This window comes from Petromyzon marinus, unplaced genomic scaffold (genome assembly GCF_048934315.1).
Source record: "Petromyzon marinus isolate PM22_M1 ecotype Great Lakes invasive population unplaced genomic scaffold, UKy_Petmar_22M1.pri1.0 PM_G_Scaffold_11, whole genome shotgun sequence".
NCBI lineage: Eukaryota > Metazoa > Chordata > Hyperoartia > Petromyzontiformes > Petromyzontidae > Petromyzon > Petromyzon marinus.
This window is the reverse complement of record NW_027422662.1, coordinates 3,210,144-3,229,630: the sequence shown is the minus strand read 5'-3', so window position 1 is coordinate 3,229,630 and position 19,487 is coordinate 3,210,144. Positions and strand designations below refer to the sequence as shown.

The 19,487-nt window shown below is 54.7% G+C and overlaps 1 protein-coding gene across 2 annotated transcripts; it reads right to left on the bottom strand.

Annotated features, from left to right (window-relative positions):
- Positions 1–412: 412 nt before the first annotated feature.
- Positions 413–19,241, bottom strand: LOC142908932 (uncharacterized). 2 transcript variants are annotated; one of them, XM_076059606.1, is made up of 6 exons: positions 19,093–19,241; positions 3,658–3,849; positions 2,723–2,929; positions 2,370–2,591; positions 2,084–2,205; positions 413–1,581 (listed from the first exon to the last, which is right to left on the bottom strand). In XM_076059606.1, the coding sequence occupies exons 1-6, from the start codon at positions 19,150–19,152 to the stop codon at positions 1,404–1,406; spliced, it is 981 nt and encodes a 326-aa protein (XP_075915721.1). In that variant the 5' UTR covers positions 19,153–19,241; the 3' UTR covers positions 413–1,403. The 2 variants fall into 2 exon arrangements, with proteins under 2 accessions (XP_075915721.1, XP_075915720.1); XM_076059605.1 differs by having other exon boundaries at positions 3,658–3,852; positions 19,093–19,233.
- Positions 19,242–19,487: the final 246 nt, after the last annotated feature.

The following is a 19,487-nucleotide window of genomic DNA, read 5'->3' as shown; positions in this document are numbered from 1 at the left end:
GATGCGACCGTCCAATCGCCGTGGCGGACACTGTCATGGCGGCAAATCCTAAATCTGGTGGCTGTGTTTCGGCGGGAATGGCCGTTGAACGGCGTTCGTCTCTCTGCCGCCTTTGCGCCCGCAGCCCCGCGCGGTTGATTTCCTCCAGCGTGGAAGCCGCGGCGTACAGCAGCTCAGCCAGTCGAGAGTGAGCCGCCTGCAACCCGTCCTCCATCGGTGGCCACTCCTCCAGCGGCGGCTGCTGTTGGGGCATCTGGGGCATCTCAGGATCGTCGGCCGCGGCCTCTGGCGCAATCCCAGGCGAGCCGTCCTCCTCCTGGGGTTCCTGTGATCGGTTTGTACTCCTTGTGTCCATTTTAAGACCACTTCTGACACCAGTTGTAGTGGGTTCCAGGACATGGAGACGGCAGAATAGAAGCAGCACTATTTATTCAAACCTTAACAAGGGTTACACTAGAAGGGGTAGCGGCCCCTCCACCCGTATAACTCAGGAACACACCCCAGGCTCTCTAGCCTAAGCTCTAGGCTCACAGTTCCTCCTGGTAGGGCTCTAAGGGAGGCTATCAGATCCGGACCTGGTTAGGCACAGATCTCGGCACCCCGCCGACCAGACCGGCCCTTAGAAGGACTCTGACTCTGGGGCTCTGGGGCCGCACCACTGGCTTGCTGTGCCGGCCCTGAAAAGGGCAGCGGTCACAGGAGTTCCAGGGTCTCACCTAGCTGGCCTTCTTTCTTCACTGGTTGCTTCAGCCTCGGGCCCCACACTCTGCTCCGAGCTCCCTGGCTCCCCGCACTTTATACCCACTGGAGCCTTAGCGGACGTTGTTGTAGCCACCAAGGTGTGGGTGAACCACACCTTCCCGTGCCATGTGTTTATTCCCCATAGCACCCCTACACATTCAAGCAAAGTAACTCAACCCCCTCGACAGCGTACAAAGTTAAAACCAGATTCTCAGCACCACCGATGTAACTTTTTCCCACTACGGGACTTTGTGGCAGCCATTAATGTAAATTATTCATTACGGATAGAAGGCAGAGCACATCACAAGATGAAGTGTGCGTCTCACAAGACGTGAATAATATGCTTAGAGTTTGAACCAATAACTTTAATCGTGATAATGCGTGCTCAATACAATAAAGTGCATTATAAAACAGAAAATAAAAAACTCCAAAAATACAAATCAAAATTTGACAGTGCCCTTACACTAAAACATGTGCAAATAACACGTGCGTAAAAAATAACACGTGCTTAAAAAAATAACACGTGCGTAAAAAATAACATGTGCTTAAAAAATAACACGTGCGTAAAAAATAAAACCACTTCAACATTATAAATTACTCTCACGGCGCGAGCAATACGGGGAAAGTCCACGGCGGGCGGCAGGGCCCTCCGCGTCGCCACCCTAGCGGCTCGCGTCGCCGGCGTCGGCGGCGACCGCGTCGGCCCACGCAACGGGGCGCCGGCGCCGTGCCAGGCGCATCGCCCCCTCCAGGTCCGCGTGCTCCTGCGGGCCCGCCAGGCCGGCCGAGGCCAACGATTCGTGCTGCTTCTTCGTCAGTCGCAGGAGCTCCGTCACCAGCCTGCCGGCGCGGGATTCACGGGAGGGGGGGGGGGGGGGTGGGGGTGGCCGTATCGTCGTCGTCACAATCGCGGCGCTTCGAAAATAAAAGTTCGGCGCCGCCGCCGCCGTGGACGTCGTCGATAACCGTCGACGTCAATGCAGCTCGGTCGATCGCATCGCCGTCGAAGCAAACCGCGGTTGTCGGTGGCGCCGTCACGACCGCGAGCGTCGGCGCCGTCACCGAGCGGCGGAGCCCGACGGCGAGGCCCCCCCGCGGGAAGGCCGCTACCCAACGGCGTGGTTTTAACGTCGCTCACTCAGACCGCGGTGCCACCACTCCCCACGCACCCCGCAGTAAACCAACAGACGTTCATTCTCACGCGACGGCAGCAGCAGCAGGAATATTCTATACAAATCCACAGCAGCAGGAATATCCGATACAGGATGCACAGCCTTTTGACTCCCCAGTGCTGGCGACGTTTACTACGCAGTGCCACGCCGGGCGCACGCACGCGGCTCACCGCTCCGTGTGCCAGCGGTCCTCGTCGTGCAGGCGGGCGAGCCGCCCGGCGTACCGCAGACACTCGTGCAGGCCCCCCGCCTCCCGCTCGTGCCGCACGCCGCTCACGCCCGGCGCCAGCGACTGCAACGCCGCACAGGACCGGGTCAATAATTATCGTCGTCATCATTCGCCTCCGCCGCCGCCGCCGGCCGTCGAGCGCGAACCGAAACTCGTGCCGCCGCCGGGTTTGTGCGACGCCGCCACAAAGACCCCCCCCCCCCCCCCCCGCGGTGCGTCTCTCCCACCTGCGCGAGGGCGCCGTCCGGTACTTCCGAGGGCTGCGCGGCCACGGCCGCGGCCGCCGCCTGGCCCCGGAGCCTGTCGGCGTTGCCTTCGCGCCAGGCTTCCAGGGCGCGCCGCCGCTCCTCCTTGTGGCAGCGCAGTAACCGCGCCGCCAACAAACACCGCTCCAGCCGGTCTATGCTCAGGCACCGGCGACGAAGACGACGCTGACGGGTCGCGACCCCCTGACGTCAAGCCGGGAATCGAAGTTACGTTGCCGGGTTGTTAGCGCAGTGCCGCCGACCGCGACGCCGCTCCAAAGACGAGACCCCCCGCCCCCCCCCCCCCCCCCCCCCCCGCGGTGCGTCTCTCCCACCTGCGCGAGGGCGCCGTCTGGGCCTTCCGAGGGCTGCACGGCCGCGACCGCCGCCGCCGCCGCCGCTGCGTGCGCCCGGAGCCGCTCCCTGTTGTCCTGGAGCTGGGCTTCGAGGGTGCGCCGACGCTCCTCCTTGATGCGTCGGAGGCGCGGTCGCGACGCCGCCGTGCAGGGCTCGAGCACAAGGCACCGGCGACGAAGACGGCGCTGACGACGACGGGTCACGGCAGCGAGGGGGTGGCCATTTAAATGGAGCGCCGCGCGGTGGTCGGGTTGAGACCGCTTGCGTTGCGATCGAAACGTCGCGGTTTTTTGTTATTATTTTATTTTAACCAATCCGCGTGACTTTACCGAAAGACCCAAGAATATAAATTCCTGCAGTCCCGAGAGCTTCAAGTCAAGATTCATGTACTACCATGACAGCAATTCAACAAATAAGCAGTGCCTGCAGTGGTTGCCGGGGTCACATGAACCCGTTTACGTAAAAAAAACTTTAAACCAATTGCCCGCCATCAAACTTCCCCATGCCGTGTCGATAACGGGGGATATGATAATTGTTTTTTTACCCTTTTATCTGCCGACAAAACTGACACCTTTTTTACAAGGTATCATTTTTGTGCATTGCCCGCAATACCTGCTGTCAGTTTTATTGCCAGATAAAAGGGTAAAAAAAACAATTATCATATTTTGCTACTGGCAAAGGAGGTTCCGATGGTGTAAACGGGGGATATACGTTTGACCATACTTCACCACGCCAGTCAGTTGCGGGTTGGTGAAGGGCGGCAGCCCAGGACCAAGATTCAGACATCACCCGCCACCGACGTCAAGCCGGGAATCGAAGTTGGATTGCCGGGTTCTTAGCGCAGTGCCGGTCCAAAGACAAGGCCCCCACCCCCACCCCCGCCCCCGCCCCCCCCGCAGTGCGTCTCTCCCACCTGCGCGAGGGCCCCGTCTGGGCCTTCCGAGGGTTGCACGGCCGCGGCCGCCGCCGCGTGCGCCCGGAGCCGCTCCCTGTTGTCCTGGAGCCGGGCTTCGAGGGTGCGCCGACGCTCCTCCTTGATGCGTCGGAGGCGCGGTTGCGACGCCGCCGTGCGGGGCTCGAGCACCAGGCACCGGCGACGAATGCGCTGCTGACGACGGGTCACAACCCCGAGGTGGTGATTATTTAAATGGGGTGCCGGGTTGCGGGCGCCCACAACTCGACCACCGCGTGGCACCGCGGTGGTCGAGTTGTGGAGCTTTGGTACCCTGAAGCCGACAGCAGTTGGCAAGGGTCAAGAGGGGGGGGGGGGGAGGGCACCCACAATAATAACAAGAAGAGGCTTTTACTCTAAACTAGGGCTCAACGATTTGGGGGAAATATCTAAAATTGCGATTTTTCTGACAGATGTTGTGATATGATTTGTGATAAAAAAACATTGTTTTTGTTAAGTGAAACCTCAGTTCAACATTCACATTGTGATAGGTGTGTAAAACACGTGATGGAGCATTACCACGTGATACCATCAACAATATGAACTGCTCTCTACATAAATTCTAATACAATGATGATAACTTAAAAAAGGTATCAATCACTTCCGACGTGTATTTATTAAAATGTTTTAATTGAAATAGAACAAATCAAACATAGAACAATTGTTAAGTGAAATGAATAAAGTTATAATACTAACAAATAAAACAATTCCAATAACTAACAGGACTTTTCAAATCGCAAAAAAGCGCAGCCTTTGCGATTTGCTAATCGCATTGTTTCACATTGCGATTAATCGATTTGAAATCGATTAATCGTTAAGCCCTGCTCCAAACCGGTGGTTCGTAACCTCAGAAGGGGGGCATCTCGCACACCCCCCCAGGTTAAAGAACCACTCCGCTAAACGCTTTGTTCCCAAATGTGGGAGGGGAAAACCGGAAAACCCGGAGAAAAATCCACGCAAGCACAGGGAGAGAGACACACAGCCTCCAAATATACAGTAGCAGCAGCAGGCGTCAGGGACTCACGACCTCCTGTATACCAGGCGAGGTAGTTAACATCTCATAGCCACCGTGATGATGAGAGAGAGAGACACAGACACACGCTGTACACGCACAGGACACAGACAGAGAGACACACGCTGTACACACACAGGACACAGACAGACACACGCTGTACACACACAGGACACAGACACAGAAAAAACACACGCTGTACACACACAGGAAACAGACACAGAGAGACACACGCTGTACACACACAGGACACAGACACAGAGAGACACACGCTGTACACACACAGGACACAGACACAGAGACACACGCTGTACACGCACAGGACACAGACACAGAGAGACACACGCTGTACACACACAGGAAACAGAGAGACACGCTGCACACACACAGGATAGACACAGAGAGACACACGCTGTACACACACAGGACACAGACACAGAGAGACACACGCTGTACACACACAGGACACAGACACAGAGAGACACGTGCTGTACACACACAGGACACAGACACAGAGAGACACACGCTGTACACACACAGGACACAGACACAGAGAGACACACGCTGTACACACACAGGACACAGACACAGAGAGACAGATGCTGTACACACAGACACAGACACAGAGAGACACACGCTGTACACACACAGGACACAGACACAGAGAGACACACGCTGAACACGCACAGGACAGACACAGAGAGACACACGCTGTACACACACAGGACACAGACACAGAGAGACACGTACTGTACACACACAGGACACAGACACAGAGAGACACACGCTGTACACACACAGGTCACAGACACAGAGAGACACACGCTGTACACACAGAGGACACAGACACAGAGAGACACACGCTGTACACACACAAGACACAGACACAGAGAGACACACGCTGTACACACACAGGACACAGAGAGACACACGCTGTACACGCACAGGACACAGAGAGACACACGCTGTACACGCACAGGACACAGAGAGACACACGCTGTACACACACAGGACACAGACACAGAGAGACACACGCTGTACACACAGGACACAGACACAGAGAGACACACGCTGTACACACACAGGACACAGAGAGACACACGCTGTACACACACAGGACACAGACACAGAGAGACACACACTGTACACACACAGGACACAGACACAGAGAGACACACGCTGTACACACACAGGACACAGACACAGAGAGACACACGCTGTACACACACAGGACACAGACACAGAGAGACACACGCTGTACACACACAGGACACAGACTGAGAGACACACGCTGTACACACACAGGACACAGACACAGAGAGACACACGCTGTACACACACAGGACACAAACACAGAGAGACACACGCTGTACACGCACAGGACAGACACAGAGAGACACACGCTGTACACACACAGGACACAGACACAGAGAGACACACGCTGTACACACACAGACACAGAGAGACACACGCTGTACACACACAAGACACAGACACAGAGAGACACACGCTGTACACACACAGGACACAGACACAGAGAGACACACGCTGTACACTCACAGGACACAGACACAGAGAGACACACGCTGTACACACACAGGACACAGACTGAGAGACACAAGCTGTACACACACAGGACACAGACACAGAGAGACACACGCTGTACACACACAGGACACAGACACAGAGAGACACACGCTGTACACGCACAGGACACAGACACAGAGAGACACACGCTGTACACGCACAGGACAGACACAGAGAGACACACGCTGTACACACACAGGACACAGACACAGAGAGACACACGCTGTACACACACAGGACACAGACACAGAGAGACACACGCTGTACACACACAGGACACAGACTGAGAGACACACGCTGTACACACACAGGACACAGACACAGAGAGACACACGCTGTACACACACAGGACACAGACACAGAGAGACACACGCTGTACACGCACAGGACACAGACACAGAGAGACACACGCTGTACACGCACAGGACACAGACAGAGAGACACACGCTGTACACACACAGGACACAGACACAGAGAGACACACGCTGTACACGCACAGGACACAGACACAGAGAGACACGCTGTACACGCACAGGACACAGACAGAGAGACACACGCTGTACACACACAGGACACAGACAGAGAGACACACGCTGTACACGCACAGGACACAGACAGAGAGACACACGCTGTACACACACAGGACACAGACAGAGAGACACACGCTGTACACACACAGGACACAGAGAGATACACGCTGTACAAACACAGGACACAGACAGACACACGCTGTACACACACAGGACACAGACAGAGAGACACACGCTGTACACACACAGGACACAGACAGAGAGACACACGCTGTACACGCACAGGACACAGACAGAGAGACACACGCTGTACACACACAGGACACAGACACAGAGAGACACACGCTGTACACACACAGGACACAGACACAGAGAGACACACGCTGTACACACACAGGACACAGACACAGAGAGACACACGCTGTACACACACAGGACACAGACACGCTGTACACACACAGGACACAGACACAGGGAGACACACGCTGTACACACTCGGACACAGAGAGACACACGCTGTACACACACAGGACACAGACACAGAGAGAAACACGCTGTACACACACAGACACAGAGAGACACACGCTGTACACACACAGGACACAGACACAGAGAGACACGCAGTACATGCACAGGACACAGACACAGAGAGACACACGCTGTACACGCACAGGACAGACACAGAGACACACACGCTGTACACGCACAGGACACAAACACAGAGAGACACGTGCTGTACACACACAGGACACAGACACAAAGAGACACGCTGTACACACACAGGACACAGACACAGAGAGACACACGCTGTACACACACAGGACACAGAGAGACACACGCTGTACACACACAGGACACAGACACAGAGAGACACACGCTGTACACGCACAGGACACAGACAGAGAGACACACGCTGTACACGCCCAGGACACAGACACAGAGAGACACACGCTGTACACGCACAGGACACAGACACAGAGAGACACACGCTGTACACGCACAGGACACAGACACAGAGAGACACACGCTGTACACACACAGGACACAGACACAGAGAGAGACATGCTGTACACACACAGGACACAGACACAGAGAGACACACGCTGTACACGCACAGGACACAGAGAGACACACGCTGTACACACACAGGACAGACACAGAGAGACACACGCTGTACACAAACAGGACACAGAGAGACACACGCTGTACACACACAGGACACAGAGAGACACACGCTGTACACACACAGGACCCAGACACAGAGAGACACACGCTGTACACACACAGGACACAGAGAGACACACGCTGTACACACACAGGACACAGAGAGACACACGCCGTACACGCACAGGACACAGAGAGACACACGCTGTACACACAGGACACAGACACAGAGAGACACACGCTGTACACACACAGGACACAGAGAGACACACGCTGTACACACACAGGACACAGAGAGACACACGCTGTACACACACAGGACACAGACACAGAGAGACACACGCTGTACACACACAGGACACAAACACAGAGAGACACACGCTGTACACGCACAGGACAGACACAGAGAGACACACGCTGTACACACACAGGACACAGACACAGAGAGACACACGCTGTACACACACAGACACAGAGAGACACACGCTGTACACACACAAGACACAGACACAGAGAGACACACGCTGTACACACACAGGACACAGACACAGAGAGACACACGCTGTACACACACAGGACACAGACACAGAGAGACACACGCTGTACACACACAGGACACAGACTGAGAGACACACGCTGTACACACACAGGACACAGACACAGAGAGACACACGCTGTACACACACAGGACACAGACACAGAGAGACACACGATGTACACGCACAGGACACAGACACAGAGAGACACACGCTGTACACGCACAGGACAGACACAGAGAGACACACGCTGTACACACACAGGACATAGACACAGAGAGACACACGCTGTACACACACAGACACAGAGAGACACACGCTGTACACACACAAGACACAGACACAGAGAGACACACGCTGTACACACACAGGACACAGACACAGAGAGACACACGCTGTACACACACAGGACACAGACACAGAGAGACACACGCTGTACACACACAGGACACAGACTGAGAGACACACGCTGTACACACACAGGACACAGACACAGAGAGACACACGCTGTACACACACAGGACACAGACACAGAGAGACACACGCTGTACACGCACAGGACACAGACACAGAGAGACACACGCTGTACACGCACAGGACACAGACAGAGAGACACACGCTGTACACACACAGGACACAGACACAGAGAGACACACGCTGTACACGCACAGGACACAGACACAGAGAGACACGCTGTACACGCACAGGGCACAGACAGAGAGACACACGCTGTACACACACAGGACACAGACAGAGAGACACACGCTGTACACGCACAGGACACAGACAGAGAGACACACGCTGTACACACACAGGACACAGAGAGATGCACACTGTACACACACAGGACACAGACAGAGAGACGCACGCTGTACACACACAGGACACAGACAGAGAGACACACGCTGTACACGCACAGGACACAGACAGAGAGACACACGCTGTACACACACAGGACACAGAGAGATACACGCTGTACACACACAGGACACAGACAGACACACGCTGTACACACACAGGACACAGACACAGAGAGACACACGCTGTACACACACAGACACAGAGAGACACACGCTGTACACACACAGGACACAGACACAGAGAGACACGCAGTACATGCACAGGACACATACACAGAGAGACACACGCTGTACACGCACAGGACAGACACAGAGACACACACGCTGTACACGCACAGGACACAGACACAGAGAGACACGTGCTGTACACACACAGGACACAGACACAAAGAGACACGCTGTACACACACAGGACACAGACACAGAGAGACACACGCTGTACACACACAGGACACAGAGAGACACACGCTGTACACACACAGGACACAGACACAGAGAGACACACGCTGTACACGCACAGGACACAGACAGAGAGACACACGCTGTACACGCCCAGGACACAGACACAGAGAGACACACGCTGTACACGCCCAGGACACAGACACAGAGAGACACACGCTGTACACGCACAGGACACAGACACAGAGAGACACACGCTGTACACGCACAGGACACAGACACAGAGAGACACACGCTGTACACACACAGGACACAGACACAGAGAGAGACATGCTGTACACACACAGGACACAGACACAGAGAGACACACGCTGTACACGCACAGGACACAGAGAGACACACCCTGTACACACACAGGACACAGACACAGAGAGACACACGCTGTACACACACAGGACACAGAGAGACACACGCTGTACACACACAGGACACAGAGAGACACACGCTGTACACACACAGGACCCAGAAACAGAGAGACACACGCTGTACACACACAGGACACAGAGAGACACACGCCGTACACACACAGGACACAGAGAGACACACGCCGTACACGCACAGGACACAGAGAGACACACGCTGTACACACACAGGACACAGACACAGAGAGACACACGCTGTACACACACAGGACACAGAGAGACACACGCTGTACACACAGGACACAGAGAGACACACGCTGTACACACACAGGACACAGACACAGAGAGACACACGCTGTACACACACAGGACACAGACACAGAGAGACACACGCTGTACACACACAGGACACAAACACAGAGAGACACAAGCTGTACACGCACAGGACAGACACAGAGAGACACACGCTGTACACACACAGGACACAGACACAGAGAGACACACGCTGTACACACACAGACACAGAGAGACACACGCTGTACACACACAAGACACAGACACAGAGAGACACACGCTGTACACACACAGGACACAGACACAGAGAGACACACGCTGTACACACACAGGACACAGACACAGAGAGACACACGCTGTACACACACAGGACACAGACTGAGAGACACACGCTGTACACACACAGGACACAGACACAGAGAGACACACGCTGTACACACACAGGACACAGACACAGAGAGACACACGCTGTACACGCACAGGACACAGACACAGAGAGACACACGCTGTACATGCACAGGACAGACACAGAGAGACACACGCTGTACACACACAGGACACAGACACAGAGAGACACACGCTGTACACACACAGACACAGAGAGACACACGCTGTACACACACAAGACACAGACACAGAGAGACACACGCTGTACACACACAGGACACAGACACAGAGAGACACACGCTGTACACACACAGGACACAGACACAGAGAGACACACGCTGTACACACACAGACACAGAGAGACACACGCTGTACACACACAAGACACAGACACAGAGAGACACACGCTGTACACACACAGGACACAGACACAGAGAGACACACGCTGTACACACACAGGACACAGACACAGAGAGACACACGCTGTACACACACAGGACACAGACTGAGAGACACACGCTGTACACACACAGGACACAGACACAGAGAGACACACGCTGTACACACACAGGACACAGACACAGAGAGACACACGCTGTACACGCACAGGACACAGACACAGAGAGACACACGCTGTACATGCACAGGACAGACACAGAGAGACACACGCTGTGCACACACAGGACACAGACACAGAGAGACACACGCTGTACACACACAGACACAGAGAGACACACGCTGTACACACACAAGACACAGACACAGAGAGACACACGCTGTACACACACAGGACACAGACACAGAGAGACACACGCTGTACACACACAGGACACAGACACAGAGAGACACACGCTGTACACACACAGGACACAGACTGAGAGACACACGCTGTACACACACAGGACACAGACACAGAGAGACACACGCTGTACACACACAGGACACAGACACAGAGAGACACACGCTGTACACGCACAGGACACAGACACAGAGAGACACACGCTGTACACGCACAGGACACAGACAGAGAGACACACGCTGTACACACACAGGACACAGACACAGAGAGACACACGCTGTACACGCACAGGACACAGACACAGAGAGACACGCCGTACACGCACAGGACACAGACAGAGAGACACACGCTGTACACACACAGGACACAGACAGAGAGACACACGCTGTACACGCACAGGACACAGACAGAGAGACACACGCTGTACACACACAGGACACAGAGAGATGCACGCTGTACACACACAGGACACAGACAGAGAGACACACGCTGTACACACACAGGACACAGACAGAGAGACACACGCTGTACACGCACAGGACACAGACAGAGAGACACACGCTGTACACACACAGGACACAAACACAGAGAGACACAAGCTGTACACGCACAGGACAGACACAGAGAGACACACGCTGCACACACACAGGACACAGACAGAGAGACACACGCTGTACACACACAGGACACAGACAGAGAGACACACGCTGTACACGCACAGGACACAGACAGAGAGACACACGCTGTACACACACAGGACACAGAGAGATACACGCTGTACACACACAGGACACAGACACAGAGAGACACACGCTGTACACACACAGGACACAGAGAGACACACGCTGTACACACACAGGACACAGACACAGAGAGACACACGCTGTACACACACAGGACACAGACACAAGGAGACACACGCTGTACACACACAGGACACAGACACGCTGTACACACACAGGACACAGACACAGGGAGACACCCGCTGTACACACTCGGACACAGAGAGACACACGCTGTACACACACAGGACACAGACACAGAGAGACACACGCTGTACACACACAGACACAGAGAGACACACGCTGTACACACACAGGACACAGACACAGAGAGACACGCAGTACATGCACAGGACACAGACACAGAGAGACACACGCTGTACACGCACAGGACAGACACAGAGACACACACGCTGTACACGCACAGGACACAGACACAGAGAGACACGTGCTGTACACACACAGGACACAGACACAAAGAGACACGCTGTACACACACAGGACACAGACACAGAGAGACACACGCTGTACACACACAGGACACAGAGAGACACACGCTGTACACACACAGGACACAGACACAGAGAGACACACGCTGTACACGCACAGGACACAGACAGAGAGAGACACGCTGTACACGCCCAGGAACCAGACACAGAGAGACACACGCTGTACACGCACAGGACACAGACACAGAGAGACACACGCTGTACACGCACAGGACACAGACACAGAGAGACACACGCTGTACACACACAGGACACAGACACAGAGAGAGACATGCTGTACACACACAGGACACAGACACAGAGAGACACACGCTGTACACGCACAGGACACAGAGAGACACACGCTGTACACACACAGGACACAGACACAGAGAGACACACGCTGTACACACACAGGACACAGAGAGACACACGCTGTACACACACAGGACACAGAGAGACACACGCTGTACACACACAGGACCCAGACACAGAGAGACACACGCTGTACACACACAGGACACAGAGAGACACACGCTGTACACACACAGGACACAGAGAGACACACGCCGTACACGCACAGGACACAGAGAGACACACGCTGTACACACACAGGACACAGACACAGAGAGACACACGCTGTACACACACAGGACACAGAGAGACACACGCTGTACACACACAGGACACAGAGAGACACACGCTGTACACACACAGGACACAGACACAGAGAGACACACGCTGTACACACACAGGACACAGACACAGAGAGACACACGCTGTACACACACAGGACACAGACACAGAGAGACACACGCTGTACACACACAGGACACAGACACAGAGAGACACACGCTGTACACACACAGGACACAGACTGAGAGACACACGCTGTACAGACACAGGACACAGAGGACACACGCTGTACACACACAGGACACAGACACAGAGAGACACACGCTGTACACACACAGGACAAAGACACAGAGAGACACACGCTGTACACACACAGGACACAGAGAGACACACGCTGTACACGCACAGGACACAGAGAGACACACGCTGTACACGCACAGGACACAGAGAGACACACGCTGTACACACACAGGACACAGACACAGAGAGACACACGCTGTACACACACAGGACACAGACACAGAGAGACACACGCTGTACACACACAGGACACAGAGACACACGCTGTACACACACAGGACACAGAGAGACACACGCTGTACACACACAGGACACAGACACAGAGAGACATACGCTGTACACACACAGGACACAGACACAGAGAGACACACGCAGTACACACACAGGACACAGACACAGAGACACACGATGTACACACACAGGACACAGACACAGAGAGACACGTGCTGTACACACACAGGACACAGACACAGAGAGACACACGCTGTACACACACAGGACACAGACACAGAGAGACACACGCTGTACACACACAGGACACAGACACAGAGAGACACACGCTGTACACACACAGGACACAGACACAGAGAGACACACGCTGTACACACACAGGACACAGACACAGAGAGACACGTGCTGTACACACACAGGACACAGACACAGAGAGACACGTGCTGTACACACACAGGACACAGACACAGAGAGACACACGCTGTACACACAGGACACAGACTGAGAGACACACGCTGTACACACACAGGACACAGACACAGAGAGACACACGCTGTACACACACAGGACACACAGAGAGACACACGCTGTACACACATAGGACACAGACACAGAAAGACACACGCTGTACACGCACAGGACAGACACAGAGAGACACACGCTGTACACGCACAGGACACAGACTCAGAGAGACACGTGCTGTACACACACAGGACACAGACACAGAGAGACACGCTGTACACACACAGGACACAGACACAGAGAGACACGCTGTACACACACAGGACACAGACACAGAGAGACACACGCTGTACACACACATGACACAGAGAGACACACGCTGTACACACACAGGACACAGACACAGAGAGACACACGCTGTACACACAGGACACAGACACAGAGAGACACACGCTGTATACGCACAGGACACAGACACAGAGAGACACACGCTGTACACGCACAGGACACAGACACAGAGAGACACGCTGTACACGCACAGGACACAGACACAGAGAGACACACGCTGTACACACACAGGACACAGACACAGCGAGAGACACGCTGTACACACACAGGACACAGACAGACACGCTGTACACACACAGGACACAGACACAGAGAGACACACGCTGTACACGCACAGGACACAGGATCACGTGACCCTCGCCGATCACGTGACCCTCGCCGATCACGTGACCCTCGCCGATCACGTGACCCTCGCCGATCACGTGACCCTCGCCGATCACGTGACCCTCGCCGATCACGTGACCCTCGCCGATCACGTGACCCTCGCCGATCACGTGACCCTCGCCGATCACGTGACCCTCGCCGATCACGTGACCCTCGCCGATCACGTGACCCTCGCCGATCACGTGACCCTCGCCGATCACGTGACCCTCGCCGATCACGTGACCCTCGCCGATCACGTGACCCTCGCCGATCACGTGACCCTCGCCGATCACGTGACCCTCGCCGATCACGTGACCCTCGCCGATCACGTGACCCTCGCCGATCACGTGACCCTCGCCGATCACGTGACCCTCGCCGATCACGTGACCCTCGCCGATCACGTGACCCTCGCCGATCACGTGACCCTCGCGCGGGGGAGGGCGGGAAATAGGCGCTCCTCGGCACGTAAACATTCGCGTTGTTTTACATTAAGCCCCAGGTTCGTTGTGGTGTTGTTACCGTTGTCGACGCATGATGCGTGGCTTAATAAATTAACTTTTACGTTGAAAAAAGAAAAAGAGAGTGAGAGAACAGGCTAGCAGTGGAGAGGCTAGGAGAGTGAGAGAGAACAGGCTAGCAGTGGAGAGGCTAGGAGAGTGAGAGAGAACAGGCTAGCAGTGGAGAGGCTAGGAGAGTGAGAGAGAACAGGCTAGCAGTGGAGAGGCTAGAAGAGAGAGAACAGGCTAGCAGTGGAGAGGCTAGGAGAGCGAGAGAACAGGCTAGCAGTGGAGAGGCTAGGAGAGAGAGAACAGGCTAGCAGTGGAGAGGCTAGGAGAGTGAGATAGAACAGGCTAGCAGTGGAGAGGCTAGGAGCGTGAGAGAGAACAGGCTAGCAGTGGAGAGGCTAGGAGTGTGAGAGAGAACAGGCTAGCAGTGGAGAGGCTAGGAGCGTGAGAGAACAGGCTAGCAGTGGAGAGGCTAGGAGAGAGAGAACAGGCTAGCAGTGGAGAGGCTAGGAGAGTGAGATAGAACAGGCTAGCAGTGGAGAGGCTAGGAGCGTGAGAGAGAACAGGCTAGCAGTGGAGAGGCTAGGAGTGTGAGAGAGAACAGGCTAGCAGTGGAGAGGCTAGGAGACAGAGAACAGGCTAGCAGTGGAGAGGCTAGGAGAGTGAGAGAACAGGCTAGCAGTGGAGAGGCTAAGGAGAGTGAGAGGACAGGCTAGCAGTGGAGAGGCTAGGAGAGTGAGAGAACAGGCAGGCAGTGGAGAGCCTAGGAGAGTGAGAGAGAACAGGCTAGCAGTGGAGAGGCTAGGAGAGTGAGAGAGAACAGGCTAGCAGTGGAGAGGCTAGGAGAGTGAGAGAGAACAGTCTAGCAGTGGAGAGGCTAGGAGAGAGAGAGAGAACAGGCTAGCAGTAGAGAGGCAAGGAGGGTGAGAGAACAGGCTAGCAGTGGAGAGGCTAGGAGCGTGAGAGAGAACAGGCTAGCAGTGGAGAAACTAGGAGAGTGAGAGAGAACAGGCTAGCAGTGGAGAGGCTAGGAGCGTGAGAGAGAACAGGCTAGCAGTGGAGAGGCTAAGGAGAGTGAGAGAACAGGCTAGCAGTGGAGAGGCTAGGAGGGTGAGAGAACAGGCTAGCAGTGGAGAGGCTAGGAGAGTGAGAGAAAGGCTAGCAGTGGAGAGGCTAGGAGAGTGAGAGAGAACAGGCTAGCAGTAGAGAGGCTAGGAGAGAGAGAACAGGCTAGCAGTGGAGAGGCTAGGAGAGTGAGAGAGAACAGGCAAGCAGTGGAGAGGCTAAGGAAAGTGAGAGAACAGGCTAGCAGTGGAGAGGCTAGGAGTGTGAGAGAGAACAGGCTAGCAGTGGAGAGGCTAGGAGCGTGAGAGAACAGGCTAGCAGTGGAGAGGCTAGGAGAGAGAGAACCGGCTAGCAGTGGAGAGGCTAGGAGAGTGAGATAGAACAGGCTAGCAGTGGAGAGGCTAGGAGAGTGAGATAGAACAGGCTAGCAGTGGAGAGGCTAGGAGCGTGAGAGAGAACAGGCTAGCAGTGGAGAGGCTAGGAGTGTGAGAGAGAACAGGCTAGCAGTGGAGAGGCTAGGAGACAGAGAACAGGCTAGCAGTGAAGAGGCTAGGAGAGTGAGAGAACAGGCTAGCAGTGGAGAGGCTAGGAGAGTGAGAGAACAGGCAGGCAGTGGAGAGCCTAGGAGAGTGAGAGAGAACAGGCTAGCAGTGGAGAGGCTAGGAGAGTGAGAGAGAACAGGCTAGCAGTGGAGAGGCTAGGAGAGTGAGAGAGAACAGTCTAGCAGTGGAGAGGCTAGGAGAGAGAGAGAACAGGATAGCAGTGGAGAGGCTAAGGAGAGTGAGAGAACAGGCTAGCAGTGGAGAGGCTAGGAGCGTGAGAGAGAACAGGCTAGCAGTGGAGAAACTAGGAGAGTGAGAGAGAACAGGCTAGCAGTGGAGAGGCTAGGAGCGTGAGAGAGAACAGGCTAGCAGTGGAGAGGCTAAGGAGAGTGAGAGAACAGGCTAGCAGTGGAGAGGCTAGGAGCGTGAGAGAGAACAGGCTAGCAGTGGAGAGGCTAGGAGGGTGAGAGAACAGGCTAGCAGTAGAGAGGCTAGGAGAGAGAGAACAGGCTAGCAGTGGAGAGGCTAGGAGAGTGAGAGAGAACAGGCTAGCAGTGGAGAGGCTAGGAGTGTGAGAGAGAACAGGCTAGCAGTGGAGAGGCTAGGAGCGTGAGAGAACAGGCTAGCAGTGGAGAGGCTAGGAGAGAGAGAACCGGCTAGCAGTGGAGAGGCTAGGAGAGTGAGATAGAACAGGCTAGCAGTGGAGAGGCTAGGAGAGTGAGATAGAACAGGCTAGCAGTGGAGAGGCTAGGAGCGTGAGAGAGAACAGGCTAGCAGTGGAGAGGCTAGGAGCGTGAGAGAGAACAGGCTAGCAGTGGAGAGGCTAGGAGTGTGAGAGAGAACAGGCTAGCAGTGGAGAGGCTAGGAGACAGAGAACAGGCTAGCAGTGGAGAGGCTAGGAGAGTGAGAGAACAGGCTAGCAGTGGAGAGGCTAGGAGAGTGAGAGAACAGGCTAGCAGTGGAGAGGCTAGGAGAGTGAGAGAACAGGCTAGCAGTGGAGAGGCTAGGAGAGTGAGAGAACAGGCAGGCAGTGGAGAGCCTAGGAGAGTGAGAGAGAACAGGCTAGCAGTGGAGAGGCTAGGAGAGTGAGAGAGAACAGGCTAGCAGTGGAGAGGCTAGGAGAGTGAGAGAGAACAGTCTAGCAGTGGAGAGGCTAGGAGAGAGAGAGAGAACAGGCTAGCAGTGGAGAGGCAAGGAGGGTGAGAGAACAGGCTAGCAGTGGAGAGGCTAGGAGCGTGAGAGAGAACAGGCTAGCAGTGGAGAAACTAGGAGAGTGAGAGAGAACAGGCTAGCAGTGGAGAGGCTAGGAGCGTGAGAGAGAACAGGCTAGCAGTGGAGAGGCTAAGGAGAGTGAGAGAACAGGCTAGCAGTGGAGAGGCTAGGAGCGTGAGAGAGAACAGGCTAGCAGTGGAGAGGCTAGGAGGGTGAGAGAACAGGCTAGCAGTAGAGAGGCTAGGAGAGAGAGAACAGGCTAGCAGTGGAGAGGCTAAGAGAGTGAGAGAGAACAGGCAAGCAGTGGAGAGGCTAAGGAAAGTGAGAGAACAGGCTAGCAGTAGAGAGGCTAGGAGGGTGAGAGAACAGGCTAGCAGTGGAGAGGCTGAGGGTGAGAGAGCACAGGCTAGCAGTGGAGAGGCTAGCAGAGTGAGAGTACAGGCTAGCAGTGGAGAGGCTAGTGACGTTCACCTGCACCACGATGGGGTGGCCGGCGTCCCTCACGCCGCTGCTGCTGCAGCAAACTTCCATGGCGCTGTGAGTTGCGATCCTTCTCCTCCTCCTCCTGCTGTGTGAGGATAGTTAATAAACAAGCACACTGCTACTGTGTGAGGATAGTTAATAAACAAGCACACTGCTACTGTGAGGATAGTTAATAAACAAGCACACTGCTACTGTGTGAGAATAGTTAATAAACAAGCACACTGCTGTGTGATAGTTAATAAACAAGCACACTGCTACTGAGTGATAGTTAATAAACAAGCACACTGCTACTGTGTGAGGATAGTTAATAAACAAGCACACTGCTGTGTAAGGATAGTTAATAAACAAGCACACTGCTACTGTGTGAGGAAAGTTAATATACA

What these genes read in the sequence shown, in the direction of transcription:
- LOC142908932 (XM_076059605.1), bottom strand. Translation starts at nt 19,152, where the DNA reads ATGGAAGTTTGCTGCAGCAGCAGCGGCGTGAGGGACGCCGGCCACCCC. An exon ending in CAGACGGCGCCCTCGCGCAG is followed by an intron (nt 2,592 to 2,722) that starts GTGGGAGAGACG and finishes GCTTGACGTCAG; the next exon opens with GGGGTCGCGACCCGTCAGCG. An exon ending in GACCGCTGGCACACGGAGCG is followed by an intron (nt 1,582 to 2,083) that starts GTGAGCCGCGTG and finishes CCGCGCCGGCAG; the next exon opens with GCTGGTGACGGAGCTCCTGC.